At 34.9% G+C, this 20,900-nt stretch overlaps 2 protein-coding genes across 2 annotated transcripts in view; one reads left to right on the top strand and one right to left on the bottom strand.

Annotated features, from left to right (window-relative positions):
- Positions 1-17,273: 17,273 nt before the first annotated feature.
- Positions 17,274-19,436, bottom strand: LOC113055447 (40S ribosomal protein S23). Its single transcript, XM_026221763.1, has 4 exons — positions 19,298-19,436; positions 17,749-17,908; positions 17,554-17,674; positions 17,274-17,471 (listed from the first exon to the last, which is right to left on the bottom strand). The coding sequence occupies exons 1-4, from the start codon at positions 19,299-19,301 to the stop codon at positions 17,325-17,327; spliced, it is 432 nt and encodes a 143-aa protein (XP_026077548.1). The 5' UTR covers positions 19,302-19,436; the 3' UTR covers positions 17,274-17,324.
- Positions 19,437-20,432: 996 nt separating this feature from the next.
- The window catches only part of LOC113055446 (V-type proton ATPase subunit S1-like protein), a 14,377-nt gene continuing 13,909 nt past the window's right edge, over positions 20,433-20,900 (top strand). The window contains exon 1 of the mRNA XM_026221762.1: positions 20,433-20,805. Within this exon, the coding sequence (XP_026077547.1) occupies positions 20,705-20,805 (101 nt within the window). The 5' untranslated portion in view covers positions 20,433-20,704. The remainder of the gene's footprint in view (positions 20,806-20,900) is intronic.

The following is a 20,900-nucleotide window of genomic DNA, read 5'->3' as shown; positions in this document are numbered from 1 at the left end:
TTTAATTCTGTGAATAAATAAATCATTCTGATCACAAACTCTGGGTGTGTGTGTGTGTAGCACTTACACACTAATGCCCCACAATAATAAACATGTTAAATACTCATCTGAGGAAGAATATAATTTATATAGGAGGATGTAATTTTATATGCAATATTACCTTTTCTTTTTATCATCATCTTTAAGAGTTCATGATCATTTCTGTTCAACTTTATTTCTCAGTTGATAAATCTGAATCAACAGAGTCGCGAACATGCTCCGAATTCCCGATCTGAATCAAAACAATCAACAATACATCCTATTTTTTCAGATAAAAATAATACATTTTACTGACCACAAACTTTTGAACTCTAGTGTTTATTGTTAGAAAAGTCTTCTATTTTAAATAAATGATCTTCTTTTTAACTTTTCATTCATCAAAGAATTCTGAAAGAAGTAGGCTATCATAGTTTCAGCAGCACAACTCTGATAATAAATCATCATATTATTCTGATTTCTAAAGATCATGTGACACTGAAGACTGGACTAATGCTCCTGAAAATCACAGAAATAAAATAGATTTTAATGTATATTAAAATAAAAATAATGTTGTTTTACTTCATAATAATAGTTCAATTTTTCCTGTATTTTTGATCAATTAAATGCAGTTTTGATGAGTAAACTCCTGTAAGAAGAAAAAAAAAACATTCTGATCCCAAACTCTGACCGTTGTGTGTGTGTTTTTGTTTGTGTGTGAAGCACTTACACACTAATCCCCACAATAATAAAGATGTTAAATACTCATCTGAGGAGGAAACTATGTTGCATCATAATGAAAGGATGTGTGACATACACTTTTCTGTAAACTGAGCCAAACATTTTTTAACTGATTTAGGGTAGAGTAAGAATATTTACTGTATTGCGCAAGTTAGTTCATACTTAGATATAATTTTATATGCAATATTACCTTTTCTTTTCATCATCATCTTTAAGAGTTCATGATCATTTCTGTTCAACTTTATTTCTCAGTTGATAATTCCATTCACAATTCATAAAACACAAGCATGAGGTACAAGAAGGCTTTACTTCCAAAAGTCATTGAAATCATTTAAAAATCAAATCGACAGGTTAAAAAAAAGACTCAGGTCCAAATATTAATTTATCACCAGTTAACTGTTTGACAAAAACAGACTCCGAAGTCCCGATCTGAATCAACTGAGTCGCGAACAGGCTCCGAAGTGCCGATCTGAATCAACCGAGTCGCGAACAGGCTCCGAAGTGCCGATCTGAATCAACCGAGTCGCGAACATGCTCCGAAGTGCCGATCTGAATCAACGGAGTCGCGAACAGGCTCCGAAGTGCCGATCTGAATCAACCGAGTCGCGAACAGGCTCCGAAGTGCCGATCTGAATCAACCGAGTCGCGAACATGCTCCGAAGTGCCGATCTGAATCAACCGAGTCGCGAACATGCTCCGAAGTGCCGATCTGAATCAACCGAGTCGCGAACATGCTCCGAAGTGCCGATCTGACTCAACGGAGTCGCGAACAGGCTCCGAAGTGCCGATCTGAATCAACGGAGTCGCGAACAGGCTCCGAAGTGCCGATCTGAATCAACCGAGTCGCGAACAGACTCCGAAGTGCCGATCTGAAAACTTTGACCAACGAATGTAAAAAATAAATGCATTTTTACATAGTAAAAATAATTTAGAATTATCTTCCTCTATATTATATCAACAGCCTAACTTTTAACGAGCAATGCACCATAAGATTACCTTTACACTATAAAAAATAATATATTTCAGCCTATATTAATAACCTCTATGTAAAAAAACAGAATACCATTCTTACCAAATTCATTCAACTCGTTATTAAATCATAATTAGTTTTCAAACACTGACAGGAACTTTCAGAGCTTTCAAAGTTACTGCGTTTATAAAACAACTCTATGAAAGAGTCAGATCACGTATCTAAAAATAAATCGCTATAGTAAAAGAGAAATAATAAGAGGATTGAAGCTTCCTACCGTTCTGCTGTGTTTGGTCCTCACGTGCGTCTGACGCTCCGCGGCGCGTCTCCGCCCCTCACACGCGCGTTTACAGCGCTAAATCAATCATCTGTGCTAATTATTATAAATTTACTTCATTGTCAGCTTCGGGTACTTCATTTATTATTGTTCAATGAACTGTTTGAAACAGAAAAGGTTGTATTTCAGTGTCTCTGCAGGGGATTATAGATCAACAGCGCCACCTGCTGTCGACCCGCGGCTATTGGTAGTGATGCTACAGTCAAAAATCAGTAATAATTCAAACCTTTTAAAATAAAATATATAAAATAATGGTTTCTATGTTAATATCCTTTAAATATAATTTAATTCTGTGAATAAATAAATCATTCTGATCACAAACTCTGTGTGTGTGTTTGTGTGTGTTTGTGTGTGTGTAACACTTACACACTAACGCCCCACAATAATAAACATGTTAAATACTCATCTGAGGAAGAATATAATTTATATAGGAGGATGTAATTTTATATGCAATATTACCTTTTCTTTTCATCATCATCTTTAAGAGTTCATGATCATTTCTGTTCAACTTTATTTCTCAGTTGATAAATCTGAATCAACAGAGTCGCGAACATGCTCCGAATTCTCGATCTGAATCAAAACAATCAACAATACATCCTAAAAGAGTTCTATTTTTTTAGAAAAAAATAATAAATTTTACTGACCACAAACTTTTGAACTCTAGTGTTTATTGTTAGAAAAGTCTTCTATTTTAAATAAATGATCTTCTTTTTAACTTTTCATTCATCAAAGAATCCTGAAAGAAGTATTAGTTTCAGCAGCACATCTCTGATAATAAATCATCATATTATTCTGATTTCTGAAGAACATGTGACACTGAAGACTGAAGTAATGCTGCTGAAAATCACAGAAATAAAATAGATTTTAATGTATATTAAAATAAAAATAATGTTGTTTTACTTCATAATAATATTTCAAATTTTTTCTGTATTTTTGATCAAATAAATGCAGTTTTGATGAGTAAACTCCTGTAAGAAGAAAAAAAAAACCCATTCTGATCCCAAACTCTGACCGGTGTGTGTGTGTGTGTGTGTGTGTTAAGCACTTACACTCTAATCCCCACAATAATAAAGATGTTAAATACTCATCTGAGGAGGAAACAATGTTGCATCATAATGAAAGGATGTGTGACGTACACTTTTCTGTAAACTGAGTCAAACATTTTTTAACTGATTTAGGGTAGAGTAAGAATATTTAATTTATTGCGCAAGTTAGTTCATACTTAGATATAATTTTATATGCAATATTACCTTTTATTTTCATCATCATCAGAGTTCATGATAATTTATGTTCAACTTTATTTCTCATTTGATGAATCCATCCACAATTCATAAAACACAACACATGCAACTGAGGTACAAGAAGTATTGACATCTAAAAGTCATTGAAATCATTTAAAAATCACATCGACAGGTAAAAAAAAAGCCTCAGGTCAAATATTCATTTATCACTAATTAACTGTTTCACAAACACGTCATGCTCCGAAGTGCCGATCTGAATCAACCGAGTCGCGAACAGGCTCCGAAGTGCCGATCTGAATCAACCGAGTCGCGAACAAGCTCCGAAGTGCCGATCTGAATCAACGGAGTCGGGAACAGGCTCCGAAGTGCCGATCTGAATCAACCGAGTCGCGAACAGGCTCCGAAGTGCCGATCTGAATCAACCGAGTCGCGAACAGGCTCCGAAGTGCCGATCTGAATCAACCGAGTCGCGAACAGGCTCCGAAGTGCCGATCTGAATCAACCGAGTCGCGAACAGGCTCCGAAGTGCCGATCTGAATCAACCGAGTCGCGAACAAGCTCCGAAGTGCCGATCTGAATCAAGGGAGTCGCGAACAGGCTCCGAAGTGCCGATCTGAATCAACCGAGTCGCGAACAGACTCCGAAGTGCCGATCTGAAAACTTTGACCAACGAATGTAAAAAATAAATGCATTTTAACATAGTAAAAATAATTTAGAATTATCTTCCTCTATATTATATTAACAGCCTAACTTTTAACGAGCAATGCACCATAAGATTACCTTTACACTATAAAAAATAATATATTTCAGCCTATATTAATAACCTCTATGTAAAAAAACAGAATACCATTCTTACCAAATTCATTCAACTCGTTATTAAATCATAATTAGTTTTCAAACACTGACAGGAACTTTCAGAGCTTTCAAAGTTACTGCGTTTATAAAACAACTCTATGAAAGAGTCAGATCACGTATCTAAAAATAAATCGCTATAGTAAAAGAGAAATAATAAGAGGATTGAAGCTTCCTACCGTTCTGCTGTGTTTGGTCCTCACGTGCGTCTGACGCTCCGCGGCGCGTCTCCGCCCCATCACACGCGCGTTTACAGCGCTAAATCAATCATCTGTGCTAATTATTATAAATTTACTTCATTGTCAGCTTCGGGTACTTCATTTATTATTGTTCAATGAACTGTTTGAAACAGAAAAGGTTGTATTTCAGTGTCTCTGCAGGGGATTATAGATCAACAGCGCCACCTGCTGTCGACCCGCGGCTATTGGTAGTGATGCTACAGTCAAAAATCAGTAATAATTCAAACCTTTTAAAATAAAATATATAAAATAATGGTTTCTATTTTTATATTCTTTAAAATATCATTTAATTCTGTGAATAAATAAATCATTCTGATCACAAACTCTGTGTGTGTGTGTGTGTGTGTGTGTGTAGCACTTACACACTAATGCCCCACAATAATAAACATGTTAAATACTCATCTGAGGAAGAATATAATTTATATAGGAGGATGTAATTTTATATGCAATATTACCTTTTCTTGTCATCATCATCTTTAAGAGTTCATGATCATTTCTGTTCAACTTTATTTCTCAGTTGATAAATCTGAATCAACAGAGTCGCGAACATGCTCCGAATTCTCGATCTGAATCAAAACAATCAACAATACATCCTAAAAGAGTTCTATTTTTTTAGAAAAAAATAATAAATTTTACTGACCACAAACTTTTGAACTCTAGTGTTTATTGTTAGAAAAGTCTTCTATTTTAAATAAATGATCTTCTTTTTAACTTTTCATTCATCAAAGAATCCTGAAAGAAGTATTAGTTTCAGCAGCACATCTCTGATAATAAATCATCATATTATTCTGATTTCTGAAGAACATGTGACACTGAAGACTGAAGTAATGCTGCTGAAAATCACAGAAATAAAATAGATTTTAATGTATATTAAAATAAAAATAATGTTGTTTTACTTCTTAATAATATTTCAAATTTTTTCTGTATTTTTGATCAAATAAATGCAGTTTTGATGAGTAAACTCCTGTAAGAAGAAAAAAAAAACATTCTGATCCCAAACTCTGACCGGTGTGTGTGTGTTTGTGTGTGTGTGAAGCACTTACACTCTAATCCCCACAATAATAAAGATGTTAAATACTCATCTGAGGAGGAAACAATGTTGCATCATAATGAAAGGATGTGTGACATACACTTTTCTGTAAACTGAGCCAAACATTTTTTCACTGATTTAGGGTAGAGTAAGAATATATAATTTATTGCGCAAGTTAGTTCAGATATAATTTTATATGCAATATTACCTTTTCTTTTCATCATCATCAGAGTTCATGATAATTTATGTTCAACTTTATTTCTCATTTGATGAATCCATCCACAATTCATAAAACACAACACATGCAACTGAGGTACAAGAAGTATTGACATCTAAAAGTCATTGAAATCATTTAAAAATCACATCGACAGGTAAAAAAAAAGCCTCAGGTCAAATATTCATTTATCACTAATTAACTGTTTCACAAACACGTCATGCTCCGAAGTGCCGATCTGAATCAACCGAGTCGCGAACAGGCTCCGAAGTGCCGATCTGAATCAACCGAGTCGCGAACAAGCTCCGAAGTGCCGATCTGAATCAACGGAGTCGGGAACAGGCTCCGAAGTGCCGATCTGAATCAACCGAGTCGCGAACAGGCTCCGAAGTGCCGATCTGAATCAACCGAGTCGCGAACAGGCTCCGAAGTGCCGATCTGAATCAACCGAGTCGCGAACAGGCTCCGAAGTGCCGATCTGAATCAACCGAGTCGCGAACAGGCTCCGAAGTGCCGATCTGAATCAACCGAGTCGCGAACAAGCTCCGAAGTGCCGATCTGAATCAAGGGAGTCGCGAACAGGCTCCGAAGTGCCGATCTGAATCAACCGAGTCGCGAACAGACTCCGAAGTGCCGATCTGAAAACTTTGACCAACGAATGTAAAAAATAAATGCATTTTAACATAGTAAAAATAATTTAGAATTATCTTCCTCTATATTATATTAACAGCCTAACTTTTAACGAGCAATGCACCATAAGATTACCTTTACACTATAAAAAATAATATATTTCAGCCTATATTAATAACCTCTATGTAAAAAAACAGAATACCATTCTTACCAAATTCATTCAACTCGTTATTAAATCATAATTAGTTTTCAAACACTGACAGGAACTTTCAGAGCTTTCAAAGTTACTGCGTTTATAAAACAACTCTATGAAAGAGTCAGATCACGTATCTAAAAATAAATCGCTATAGTAAAAGAGAAATAATAAGAGGATTGAAGCTTCCTACCGTTCTGCTGTGTTTGGTCCTCACGTGCGTCTGACGCTCCGCGGCGCGTCTCCGCCCCATCACACGCGCGTTTACAGCGCTAAATCAATCATCTGTGCTAATTATTATAAATTTACTTCATTGTCAGCTTCGGGTACTTCATTTATTATTGTTCAATGAACTGTTTGAAACAGAAAAGGTTGTATTTCAGTGTCTCTGCAGGGGATTATAGATCAACAGCGCCACCTGCTGTCGACCCGCGGCTATTGGTAGTGATGCTACAGTCAAAAATCAGTAATAATTCAAACCTTTTAAAATAAAATATATAAAATAATGGTTTCTATTTTTATATTCTTTAAAATATCATTTAATTCTGTGAATAAATAAATCATTCTGATCACAAACTCTGTGTGTGTGTGTGTGTGTGTGTGTGTGTGTGTAGCACTTACACACTAATGCCCCACAATAATAAACATGTTAAATACTCATCTGAGGAAGAATATAATTTATATAGGAGGATGTAATTTTATATGCAATATTACCTTTTCTTGTCATCATCATCTTTAAGAGTTCATGATCATTTCTGTTCAACTTTATTTCTCAGTTGATAAATCTGAATCAACAGAGTCGCGAACATGCTCCGAATTCTCGATCTGAATCAAAACAATCAACAATACATCCTAAAAGAGTTCTATTTTTTTAGAAAAAAATAATAAATTTTACTGACCACAAACTTTTGAACTCTAGTGTTTATTGTTAGAAAAGTCTTCTATTTTAAATAAATGATCTTCTTTTTAACTTTTCATTCATCAAAGAATCCTGAAAGAAGTATTAGTTTCAGCAGCACATCTCTGATAATAAATCATCATATTATTCTGATTTCTGAAGAACATGTGACACTGAAGACTGAAGTAATGCTGCTGAAAATCACAGAAATAAAATAGATTTTAATGTATATTAAAATAAAAATAATGTTGTTTTACTTCTTAATAATATTTCAAATTTTTTCTGTATTTTTGATCAAATAAATGCAGTTTTGATGAGTAAACTCCTGTAAGAAGAAAAAAAAAACATTCTGATCCCAAACTCTGACCGGTGTGTGTGTGTTTGTGTGTGTGTGAAGCACTTACACTCTAATCCCCACAATAATAAAGATGTTAAATACTCATCTGAGGAGGAAACAATGTTGCATCATAATGAAAGGATGTGTGACATACACTTTTCTGTAAACTGAGCCAAACATTTTTTCACTGATTTAGGGTAGAGTAAGAATATATAATTTATTGCGCAAGTTAGTTCAGATATAATTTTATATGCAATATTACCTTTTCTTTTCATCATCATCAGAGTTCATGATAATTTATGTTCAACTTTATTTCTCATTTGATGAATCCATCCACAATTCATAAAACACAACACATGCAACTGAGGTACAAGAAGTATTGACATCTAAAAGTCATTGAAATCATTTAAAAATCACATCGACAGGTAAAAAAAAAAGCCTCAGGTCAAATATTCATTTATCACTAATTAACTGTTTCACAAACACGTCATGCTCCGAAGTGCCGATCTGAATCAACCGAGTCGCGAACAGGCTCCGAAGTGCCGATCTGAATCAACGGAGTCGGGAACAGGCTCCGAAGTGCCGATCTGAATCAACCGAGTCGCGAACAGGCTCCGAAGTGCCGATCTGAATCAACCGAGTCGCGAACAGGCTCCGAAGTGCCGATCTGAATCAACCGAGTCGCGAACAGGCTCCGAAGTGCCGATCTGAATCAACCGAGTCGCGAACAAGCTACGAAGTGCCGATCTGAATCAAGGGAGTCGCGAACAGGCTCCGAAGTGCCGATCTGAATCAACCGAGTCGCGAACAGACTCCGAAGTGCCGATCTGAAAACTTTGACCAACGAATGTAAAAAATAAATGCATTTTAACATAGTAAAAATAATTTAGAATTATCTTCCTCTATATTATATTAACAGCCTAACTTTTAACGAGCAATGCACCATAAGATTACCTTTACACTATAAAAAATAATATATTTCAGCCTATATTAATAACCTCTATGTAAAAAAACAGAATACCATTCTTACCAAATTCATTCAACTCGTTATTAAATCATAATTAGTTTTCAAACACTGACAGGAACTTTCAGAGCTTTCAAAGTTACTGCGTTTATAAAACAACTCTATGAAAGAGTCAGATCACGTATCTAAAAATAAATCGCTATACTAAAAGAGAAATAATAAGAGGATTGAAGCTTCCTACCGTTCTGCTGTGTTTGGTCCTCACGTGCGTCTGACGCTCCGCGGCGCGTCTCCGCCCCATCACACGCGCGTTTACAGCGCTAAATCAATCATCTGTGCTAATTATTATACATTTACTTCATTGTCAGCTTCGGGTACTTCATTTATTATTGTTCAATGAACTGTTTGAAACAGAAAAGGTTGTATTTCAGTGTCTCTGCAGGGGATTATAGATCAACAGCGCCACCTGCTGTCGACCCGCGGCTATTGGTAGTGATGCTACAGTCAAAAATCAGTAATAATACAAACCTTTTAAAATAAAATATATAAAATAATGGTTTCTATTTTTATATTCTTTAAAATATCATTTAATTCTGTGAATAAATAAATCATTCTGATCACAAACTCTGTGTGTGTGTGTGTGTGTGTGTGTGTGTGTGTGTGTGTGTGTGTGTGTGTGTGTGTGTGTGTGTGTGTTTGTGTGTGTGTAACACTTACACACTAACGCCCCACAATAATAAACATGTTAAATACTCATCTGAGGAAGAATATAATTTATATAGGAGGATGTAATTTTATATGCAATATTACCTTTTCTTGTCATCATCATCTTTAAGAGTTCATGATCATTTCTGTTCAACTTTATTTCTCAGTTGATAAATCTGAATCAACAGAGTCGCGAACATGCTCCGAATTCCCGATCTGAATCAAAACAATCAACAATACATCCTAAAAGAGTTCTATTTTTTTAGAAAAAAATAATACATTTTACTGACCACAAACTTTTGAACTCTAGTGTTTATTGTTAGAAAAGTCTTCTATTTTAAATAAATGATCTTCTTTTTAACTTTTCATTCATCAAAGAATCCTGAAAGAAGTATTAGTTTCAGCAGCACATCTCTGATAATAAATCATCATATTATTCTGATTTCTAAAGAACATGTGACACTGAAGACTGAAGTAATGCTGCTGAAAATCACAGAAATAAAAGATTTTAATGTATATTAAAATAAAAATAATGTTGTTTTACTTCATAATAATATTTCAAATTTTTTCTGTATTTTTGATCAAATAAATGCAGTTTTGATGAGTAAACTCCTGTAAGAAGAAAAAAAAAAACCATTCTGATCCCAAACTCTGACCGGTGTGTGTGTGTTTGTGTGTGTGTAGCACTTACACTCTAATCCCCACAATAATAAAGATGTTAAATACTCATCTGAGGAGGAAACAATGTTGCATCATAATGAAAGGATGTGTGACGTACACTTTTCTGTAAACTGAGCCAAACATTTTTTAACTGATTTAGGGTAGAGTAAGAATATTTAATTTATTGCGCAAGTTAGTTCAGATATAATTTTATATGCAATATTACCTTTTCTTTTCATCATCATCAGAGTTCATGATAATTTATGTTCAATTTTATTTCTCATTTGATTAATCCATCCACAATTCATAAAACACAACACATGCAACTGAGGTACAAGAAGTATTGACATCTAAAAGTCATTGAAATCATTTAAAAATCACATCGACAGGTAAAAAAAAAAGCCTCAGGTCAAATATTCATTTATCACAAATTAACTGTTTCACAAACACTTCATGCTCCGAAGTGCCAATCTGAATCAACCGAGTCCCGAACAGGCTCCGAAGTGCCGATCTGAATCAACCGAGTCGCGAACAGGCTCCTAAGTGCCGATCTGAATCAACCGAGTCGCGAACAGGCTCCGAAGTGCCGATCTGAATCAACCGAGTCGCGAACAGGCTCCTAAGTGCCGATCTGAATCAACCGAGTCGCGAACATGCTCCGAAGTGCCGATCTGAATCAACCGAGTCGCGAACAGGCTCCGAAGTGCCGATCTGAATCAACAGAGTTGCGAACAGGCTCCGAAGTGCCAATCTGAATCAACCGAGTCGCGAACAGGCTCCGAAGTGCCGATCTGAAAACTTTGACCAACGAATGTAAAAAATAAATGCATTTTAACATAGTAAAAATAATTTAGAATTATCTTCCTCTATATTATATTAACAGCCTAACTTTTAACGAGCAATGCACCATAAGATTACCTTTACACTATAAAAAATAATATATTTCAGCCTATATTAATAACCTCTATGTAAAAAAACAGAATACCATTCTTACCAAATTCATTCAACTCGTTATTAAATCATAATTAGTTTTCAAACACTGACAGGAACTTTCAGAGCTTTCAAAGTTACTGCGTTTATAAAACAACTCTATGAAAGAGTCAGATCACGTATCTAAAAATAAATCGCTATAGTAAAAGAGAAATAATAAGAGGAGTGAAGTTTCCTACCGTTCTGCTGTGTTTGGTCCTCACGTGCGTCTGACGCTCCGCGGCGCGTCTCCGCCCCATCACACGCGCGTTTACAGCGCTAAATCAATCATCTGTGCTAATTATTATACATTTACTTCATTGTCAGCTTCGGGTACTTCATTTATTATTGTTCAATTAACGGCTTGAAACAGAAAAGGTTGTATTTCAGTGTCTCTGCAGGGGATTATAGATCAACAGCGCCACCTGCTGTCGACCCGCGGCTATTGGTAGTGATGCTACAGTCAAAAATCAGTAATAATTCAAACCTTTTAAAATAAAATATATAAAATAATGGTTTCTATTTTTATATTCTTTAAAATATCATTTAATTCTGTGAATAAATAAATCATTCTGATCACAAACTCTGTGTGTGTGTGTGTGTAGCACTTACACACTAATGCCCCACAATAATAAACATGTTAAATACTCATCTGAGGAAGAATATAATTTATATAGGAGGATGTAATTTTATATGCAATATTACCTTTTCTTTTCATCATCATCTTTAAGAGTTCATGATCATTTCTGTTCAACTTTATTTCTCAGTTGATAAATCTGAATCAACAGAGTCGCGAACATGCTCCGAATTCCCGATCTGAATCAAAACAATCAACAATACATCCTAAAAGAGTTCTATTTTTTTAGAAAAAAATAATACATTTTACTGACCACAAACTTTTGAACTCTAGTGTTTATTGTTAGAAAAGTCTTCTATTTTAAATAAATGATCTTCTTTTTAACTTTTCATTCATCAAAGAATCCTGAAAGAAGTATTACAGTTTCAGCAGCACATCTCTGATAATAAATCATCATATTATTCTGATTTCTAAAGAACATGTGACACTGAAGACTGAAGTAATGCTGCTGAAAATCACAGAAATAAAATAGATTTTAATGTATATTAAAATAAAAATAATGTTGTTTTACGTCATAATAATATTTCACATTTTTTCTGTATTTTTGATCAAATAAATGCAGTTTTGATGAGTAAACTCCTGTAAGAAGAAAAAAAAAAAACATTCTGATCCCAAACTCTGACGGTGTGTGTGTGTTTGTGTGTGTTTGAAGCACTTACACTCTAATCCCCACAATAATAAAGATGTTAAATACTCATCTGAGGAGGAAACAATGTTGCATCATAATGAAAGGATGTGTGACGTACACTTTTCTGTAAACTGAGCCAAACATTTTTTCACTGATTTAGGGTAGAGTAAGAATATTTAATTTATTGCGCAAGTTAGTTCATACTTAGATATAATTTTATATGCAATATTACCTTTTCTTTTCATCATCATCAGAGTTCATGATAATTTATGTTCAACTTTATTTCTCATTTGATGAATCCATCCACAATTCATAAAACACAACACATGCAACTGAGGTACAAGAAGTATTGACATCTAAAAGTCATTGAAATCATTTAAAAATCAAATCGACAGGTTAAAAAAAAAGCCTCAGGTCAAATATTCATTTATCACAAATTAACTGTTTCACAAACACTTCATGCTCCGAAGTGGCGATCTGAATCAACGGAGTCGCGAACAGGCTCCGAAGTGCCGATCTGAAACAACCGAGTCGCGAACATGCTCCGAAGTGCCGATCTGAATCAACCGAGTCCCGAACAGGCTCCGAAGTGCCGATCTGAATCAACCGAGTCGCGAACAGGCTCCGAAGTGCCGATCTGAATCAACCGAGTCGCGAACAGGCTCCGAAGTGGCGATCTGAATCAACGGAGTCGCGAACAGGCTCCGAAGTGCCGATCTGAATCAACCGAGTCGCGAACATGCTCCGAAGTACCGATCTGAATCAACCGAGTCGCGAACAGGCTCCGAAGTGCCGATCTGAAAACTTCGACCAAAGAATGTAAAAAATAACTCTATTTCTCTAAAAACTCTAATAACTCTACAACTATATGAAAGACTCAGATCACATATCTAAAAATAAATCGTTAAGCTTCCTACCGTTCTGCTGTGTTTGGTCCTCACGTGCGTCTGACGCCATGCGGCTCGTCTCAGCCCCTCACACGCGCGTTTACAGCGCTAAATCAATCATCTGTGCTAATTATTATACATTTACTTCATTGTCAGCTTCGGGTACTTCATGTATTATTGTTCAATGAAGTGTTCGAAACAAAAAAAGTTTCAGTAATAATTCAAAATTATCAAAATAAAATATATAAAATAATGGTTTCTATTTTAATATCCTTTAAAATATAATTTATTTCTGTGAAGTGCAGCTGTATTTTCAGCATCATTCCTCCAGTCTTCAGTGTCACATGATCTTTAGAAATCATGAAAATATAATGATTTATTATTAGAACTATTAGTTGTGCTACCAAACATTATTTTGGAATCTGCGATACTTTTTTCAGGATTCTTCGATGTATAATTTTTTTTAAAGAACAGCGTTTATTCAAAATGTAGATCTCTTCTAACAATATTAATCTTTGATTTCACTTCTTATCTATTTAACACATCCTGAATAAAAGATTCTAAAATCTAATAAAGAATGCAATTTCTTATAAAAAAAAGAAAGGATAAAAATTTACTGACCCCAAACTATTGAACTGTAGTGAATATTGTTAGAAAATATTTATATTTTAAATAAATGCTCTTCTTTTTAACTTTTTATTAATCAAAGAATCCTGAAAAAAAGTATCACATATTCCAAAATAATATTTATCAGCAAAACTGTTGATAATTCTAATAATAAATCATCATATTATTCTGATTTCTGAAGATCATGTGACACTGAAGATTGGAGGAATGATGCTGAAAATACAGTTGCACATCACATGAATAAATTACACTTTCATGTATATTAAAATAGAAAAATGTTAATAAAATTTCACAATATTACATGTTTTCCAGTATTTTTGATCAAATAAATGCTGTCTTGATGAGTAAAATAAATTCCTGTTAAAAAACATAAAAAATCATTCTGATCCCAAACTCTGACCGGTAGTGTGTGTATTTGTGTGTGTGTGTGTGTGTGTGTTTACATATACAGTATATATATATATATATATATATATATATATATATATATATATATATATATATATATATATATATATATATATATATATATATATATAAGCCCACTAACACACTAGGCAAGGCGAGGTTTATTTATATAGCACATTTCATACACGATGGTAATTCAAAGTGCTTTACATAAAAGAAAGTAAAATAATCATAAAGAAAATTAAAATGATTAAAAAATTTACTTAATTAAAATGAATTTAAAAACAGTTACAAAATTATTTAACATAAAAAAAACAGTGAAAATATAGTGCAATCAGTTCGGACATTGCACAGTGCTCATTCAATAAATGCACAGTTAAACAGATGAGTTTTAAGTCTTGATTTAAATGTGACTAGTGTTTTAGCACATCTGATCTCTTCTGGAAGCTGATTCCAACTGCGAGCGGCATAGAAACTAAAAGCAGATTCCCCTTGTTTTGTGTGAACCCTTGGTATTTCTAACTGACTCGATCCTAATGATCTGAGTGCTCTGTTAGGTTTATATTCAGTGAGCATATCTGCAACTGCAGTTTTTAAGGAGTTTGGAAATGTCCCAGAATTCAAGTGAGGTGTTCACAACTTCTAAGAGATCTGCATATAGTGGCTGAATCTGTCTGACCTCTGCATTACTTGAGGATGTGCTAATCGCCTTCCTGATATTGATGATCTTCTCAGAAAAGAAGGATGCAAACTCATTGCAGTTGCTGTCTGAGAGCATTTCACTGGGAATCTGACTTCAGTCTATGTCTCGTAACTTTGAACGCTCCTCTGGTTTCAGTTGTGTTTTTGTTTATTTTGGTGAAGTATAAATAAAGTCTTCACATCTGCCTGCACTTGAGCCTTCGCCTCTTGCGATCCGTGACACTATTAATAACAATGGATGAAAAGTTTAGAGCCCTACTGATGATTAAGTCTAGAGTGTGTCCACCTTTGTGTGGGTCCATGTACATGCTGAATCGACAGGTAAAAAAAAAAGCCTCAAGTCCAAATATTCATTTATCACCAATTAACTGTTTGACAAACACTTCCTGCTTCGATGTCCAGATCGGAATTTAAAAAAATCTCAAACATGTTCCGAAGTGCCGATCTGAATCAACCGAGTCGCGAACAGGCTCCGAAGTGCCGATCTGAATCAACCGAGTCGCGAACATGCTCCGAAGTGCCGATCTGAATCAACCGAGTCGCGAACAGGCTCCGAAGTGCCGATCTGAATCAACCGAGTCGCAAACAGCCTCCGAAGTCCCGATCTGAATCAACCGAGTCGCGAACATGCTCCGAAGTGCCGATCTGAATCAACCGAGTCGCGAACATGCTCCGAAGTCCCGATCTGAATCAACCGAGTCGCGAACATGCTCCGAAGTGCCGATCTGAATCAACCGAGTCGCGAACATGCTCCGAAGTGCCGATCTGAATCAACCGAGTCGCGAACATGCTCCGAAGTCCCGATCTGAATCAACCGAGTCGCGAACAGCCTCCGAAGTGCCGATCTGAATCAACCGAGTCGCGAACAGACTCCGAAGTCCCGATCTGAATCAACCGAGTCGCGATGGTTGAACATAAAGGCTAGTAATTAAGCAACAAATCTTTTTTATGGATGGTAACTGTCAAATTATTACTGAAATATTATTAGTAATTAGTTAGTTACTGCAAAATAAATATTAAAATAACTTAATTAGTTAGTACTTCTCAACTCTGACTACTGAGAAATAACTGATAAAAATGTAAGAAAATTTTGAGTGCTCAAGAGACATTTTTCATATCCATCTTATTTGACATTCAATATCTCAGGACATAATAAGGTAAGTTAAGATGTATATGTTTAAAATTTTGTGGTGATATTATAAAGTTTCTAAAAGTTATAGTATTTTGTAATGAAACAGGACTTTTTGTTTAGCTCTTGACTCGCCTAAGTATACTATTTAAATACTGTTGCTTTATGAGTGCCATACACAAAAATACCAACCCATAACTCCACGAATATAAGACAAGGAGAGTCAAAAGTTATAATCTGATTCAACTGTGACGATCTTAAGGGGCTGTAGTATTTTATTTTGTCCAGCAGGTGTCTCGGAGTAACACTTTTTGTAAGACTACGTTCTGTCAAATGTTTAATAGAGCTCTCCAACTGATTCATGGGTTTAGGTATTATTTACATATGAAAGATCGAAATGGATTGTTTTGATTTTGGACTCATTTCAATCTTGAGAATCTGCTGTAAATAACGATATGCCACTTTTCACAATCAGAGCATGTTTCATTAAGTTGTAAAGGTAAAACCATGAGAATATTGCAGCATGTTCGCATTTGGAGTTAAATATATATATATATATATATATATATATATATATATATATATATATATATATAAAATTCGATGAAGAATATCTTCAAATCTAAATGACAGATTATTGTATAATTGGGCTCATTTTAATCGAGAGAAGTTTCAATTTTCCATGAGCTATGCATGTTTCATGAAGTTATGAATGGAAACGTAACCTATATTTTTTTCTCAGTTGAATGGTTTCATTTGTGTGATAATATCGTAATTAATATATTTAGATCAAGTGAACAAATTACGATGAATACGAGCTCCTTTTAATCTGGAGAATTTTCTGGGGGAAAAAAATGACGTATGATTTTGCATGATCTATGAATGTTTCATGAAGTTATTAATAAAAGCGCAAAGTGTTTTATGGTTATAAACAATAATTAAACCTTATAACTAAAGTATACATGTACAAATAGACCTGTAAACTAAATGAAGACCACACGTAAACACACACACACAACTATACATTTAAAAACTATATTTAAAACAAATATAATACCTTGTCAATAAACCACAGATATTTACTGTTGTGAACCCAAAAGCAAGACTGTATCTGAGCCTCATCTAGTACAAAATCTACATGTATTTTACCAGCCCTCAGTTTGTTAAAGACATGAACCTGCCATGACAACAACACATTTCTGCTCCATCATACAGTATAACAACTACAGTTTAAAACATTCAAGAAACACAGACCGACAGTTTATGGAACTGAAAAAAAAATCATTTTATTGTGATTTCAACAAGAACAGTTTATGATCTGGGTCTCTCCTTTTTGCCTTTGTAGAGAGCCAGAAGAGAAACGTTGGCCACTTTCACCACCTTGAAACGAACACCGGGAATATCACCCACGGCGTGTCCCTTACGACCGAATCCTGCCACCAGAACCTCATCGTTTTCCTGTAACGGAGAGCGAAACGGCTCTGTAGATCGAGATCCTATTAAACTCATAAAGACGTGTAAAATCTCACACACTATTCACCTCAATGAAGTTCAAGCAGCCGTCGTTGGGGACGAAAGCGGTGATCTTCTTGCCGTTCTTGATCAGTTGGACCCTGACGCACTTCCTGATGGCAGAGTTGGGCTGCTTGGCTTCAACACCACTGTCAACATGACAATCAAAGTCAGTCATGCATTCCTTAGTTATTCCATATATTCATCAAACACAGCCTCTTACACTTTCTCAAGCACGATGCCTTTGGCGTGAGAAGCTCCACCGAAGGGGTTGGCCTTCAGAGCAGTGCCCAAATGGGCCTTCTTGTACTGTTTATCATGCCATTTCTGCTCGCGGCGGTGGTTCCGCAGTTTTCTAGCAGTACGCAGTCCACGACACTTGCCTGAAGGATGAAAAAGAGAAAGCTTTTTCCTTTTCTTTCAGAAAATGTGCAAATACCCAGCATCAGAAACACCCAGCATCCTACACATTTGGACCCTTTGAAACATCAAATAGTTTGTAATTAAAAGAAAATACGTCAAAGTTGAGAGTATAAATAGAAACATTTATATGCACTCTAAAATAGATGCGTCTTGGTATTCGTTTAGACGATATATCACCATAATGAACATTTGCGATAGTTACCACAGGGACTTCAAAATGCCTTGAATAATTTATTAAATTATTCAGGTTTTTTTTAAATGCATTTAAAGAATTTTTTTGCATCTACTGTTTAAAATGTTCAACACCGCTGTATATAGAATGAGTGACAGACTCGTCTGGACTACAACATGCACAATGTTCAGTCACACTTTACATTAAGGCTCCATTATTTAATATTAGTTTATTTGTTAACAAATTGCCAATAATAATAAAACATTAAGTTAACATTTAATAACACTTAAAATAAAAACAACTATTTTAACGGACCCAAGCTAATATGAATTAACAGCTGCAAGGATAATAACTTTTGTAAAAAAAAAAATCAGCTATAGCTAAGGTTAACTAATGAGACCTTACTGTAAACGTACCTATTGTTATTTATAATTATTTTGCACTTCAACAAGAAACATTTGCTTACTTTATACATTTGTGTATTCCTGTAGTGTATACAAATGTCAATTTCTATTTATAATAAAGTTACCAAACCAGTACGTTTTTATCGACATAATATCGTACATCGCGATTATACCGCAACAAAAATATGATAGTTTAGTGAACACTCTAAAATGGAATAGAATTTACTTTGAATTTGAAACTTTGTACAACGAAAAAGTTCATATTAAAGATACAGAAGATGCTGTTAATCACTTGAGCATCTCCCGACAGCCAACATCAAAATAAAAACCATAATCACAAGTCTCGCTGGTTTTGATCAACAGTTTCAAATCTTAAAAAATCTATAATAAAAATTATTCTATAGGTGTGACTAGATACAAACTAGCATTAGCCCAACATGCTTCAACTATTTTTAAAGCAGCAAAATTATAATATACAACATGCACATATGATTAGCGATATAAAGTCTGCATAACAAACGCAAAGTAGTTTAATATTTTGAGTAGGAGTCTAAATAAAGATTGTGCCAGTGTTTAATGTTCGAGCAGCTCAGGGCCGCTCCACGACGCCTCCCGTTACAGAACATGAAAAAGCCACAAAACCGCTTCACAGCAAGCTCCACTTTCTCTAACCGTATGCTTTAAACTTTAAACAACATGTAAACTAAGATACTTGTGTGATAACACCAATTATTTGAGTGTTTTGAGGGGTTTTATCGCCGCCTCACACGTACCCATGATCGCGTGCTCCGAGTCCGGACGGGAAAGAGCGATCACGTGACGCTTTGTGCAAATGACTGCTGGAAGGACCCCGCGGATAGCCAAAGCGAGCGCCTGTGCATAAATCAGTAATCCTCATTTGATTTCTGCCATTTTTTCAGCCGTTTTACAGCAGAGGCTCTCAACTCTGGTCCTGGAGGATCCAGCTTTTTAATGTCTTTATTTGTATGACAGAACTACCACTTTGATTTAATTAATCTAATTTACCATCATCCAAGTCAAAATATTGTATTAAAAATCTCTACTTAATTGTGATTAAAAAATGCATGTTCATTTATGATTACAATATTCATGCTGCAATTCATGCTCACCATAATATTTTGTGAATTAATGCAATAACCTTAACCTTAAATGTAAGTGTCACATTGTTTTGTTCATACTTTGTCTAGTGCTTCAGTTTTTTTCTGTTCACTTCATAAGTGGAAATTGATTTTGTGTATAATTTAAATGAGAAATACATGCCTTTAAAATGAACAAATAAATAAATATATTTTCCGTTTTGGTTTTATACTGAAATGTGTTATTTGTAACAACTATCCTGCATATCTGTGAATGGGGAAAACATAAAAAAAGTTAAATACTGAAATATAGTTTATCTTCAGCTAGGCCTGTAGACAATTTTATCATGTATTTTTTCATTGTGCAAATTAACCCTTTGGTGTTGTTTTATTTGGGGGGTCACTCTTGTAGTTTTCAGTAAAATCAATGTAAAAAAATAGTTGAATAATATATATTTTTTTATTTTGTATTTTAATATAATTTCATGGTACTAATGATTTACAATAATTATGATATATTTTCCCCACTGAAAATAATACAAATGTACTTTTCAATTATGTCAGTATTTCATGTTAAAATAGAGACAACGTCTATTCATTTCCAATAAAAAAAAATGTAACGAACATTTAGCTTTTTCGAATCAAGTCCTTTATTTATTTATTTATTTATTTATGTGGTCACAAAGCGATTTCGAAAAAAATGGACCGAATGCCACCAAAGGGTTAATGTGAACTACAGAAAGAAGTGCAATGAACTTCACACATAATACGTAAAATAATATAGGAAACGTTTAAAACTTCTGACACAGTTCTCAATCAATATCGTTGTCGTATATTCGTTAATCATGCAGCTAATAAGTTTAGTTTTATTAAGCAGGCGTTCATGGCTCTGCTGGTTTTGTGTACGTCAGTAGCAGACGCTCTGATAAGGGGCGTGGTCACGTCGTTTGATTGACCCGCCCGCTGGACGCTGATTGGCGTCCGCGCCTGTCAATCATCACTGAGGTTGCGCCCCGTTATCAAGGCAGATTATGAAGCAGCAGGGTTCAGCATCATCTCTGACAGACTCATCTGGATGGATACATGGCATCAACGTGGCGCCCAATGTCTCTTGCATTATTTTATTTTGTCTTCCTGCAGATATCCTCGTCTTATGAGCAGCTGTCTGCCTTTGTGGAAGGAAGGTGAGTGCGTTATTTTGAAATAAGCGAGAGACGTGATCTTATAGGCGTCTCATTTATTCAAATGGTGAAACTGGGAGAAACAAAGAGTAGGCTAT

This window comes from Carassius auratus, chromosome 36 (assembly GCF_003368295.1).
Source record: "Carassius auratus strain Wakin chromosome 36, ASM336829v1, whole genome shotgun sequence".
Lineage (NCBI taxonomy): Eukaryota > Metazoa > Chordata > Actinopteri > Cypriniformes > Cyprinidae > Carassius > Carassius auratus.
This window is presented reverse-complemented; position numbering and strand designations above follow the sequence as displayed.

Coding starts and splice junctions, on each gene's coding strand:
- LOC113055447 (XM_026221763.1), bottom strand. Junction 17,675..17,748: donor GGCATCGTGCTTGAGAAAGT/GTAAGAGGCTGT, acceptor TCATGTTGACAG/TGGTGTTGAAGCCAAGCAGC. Junction 17,472..17,553: donor GCTGCTTGAACTTCATTGAG/GTGAATAGTGTG, acceptor TCTCCGTTACAG/GAAAACGATGAGGTTCTGGT.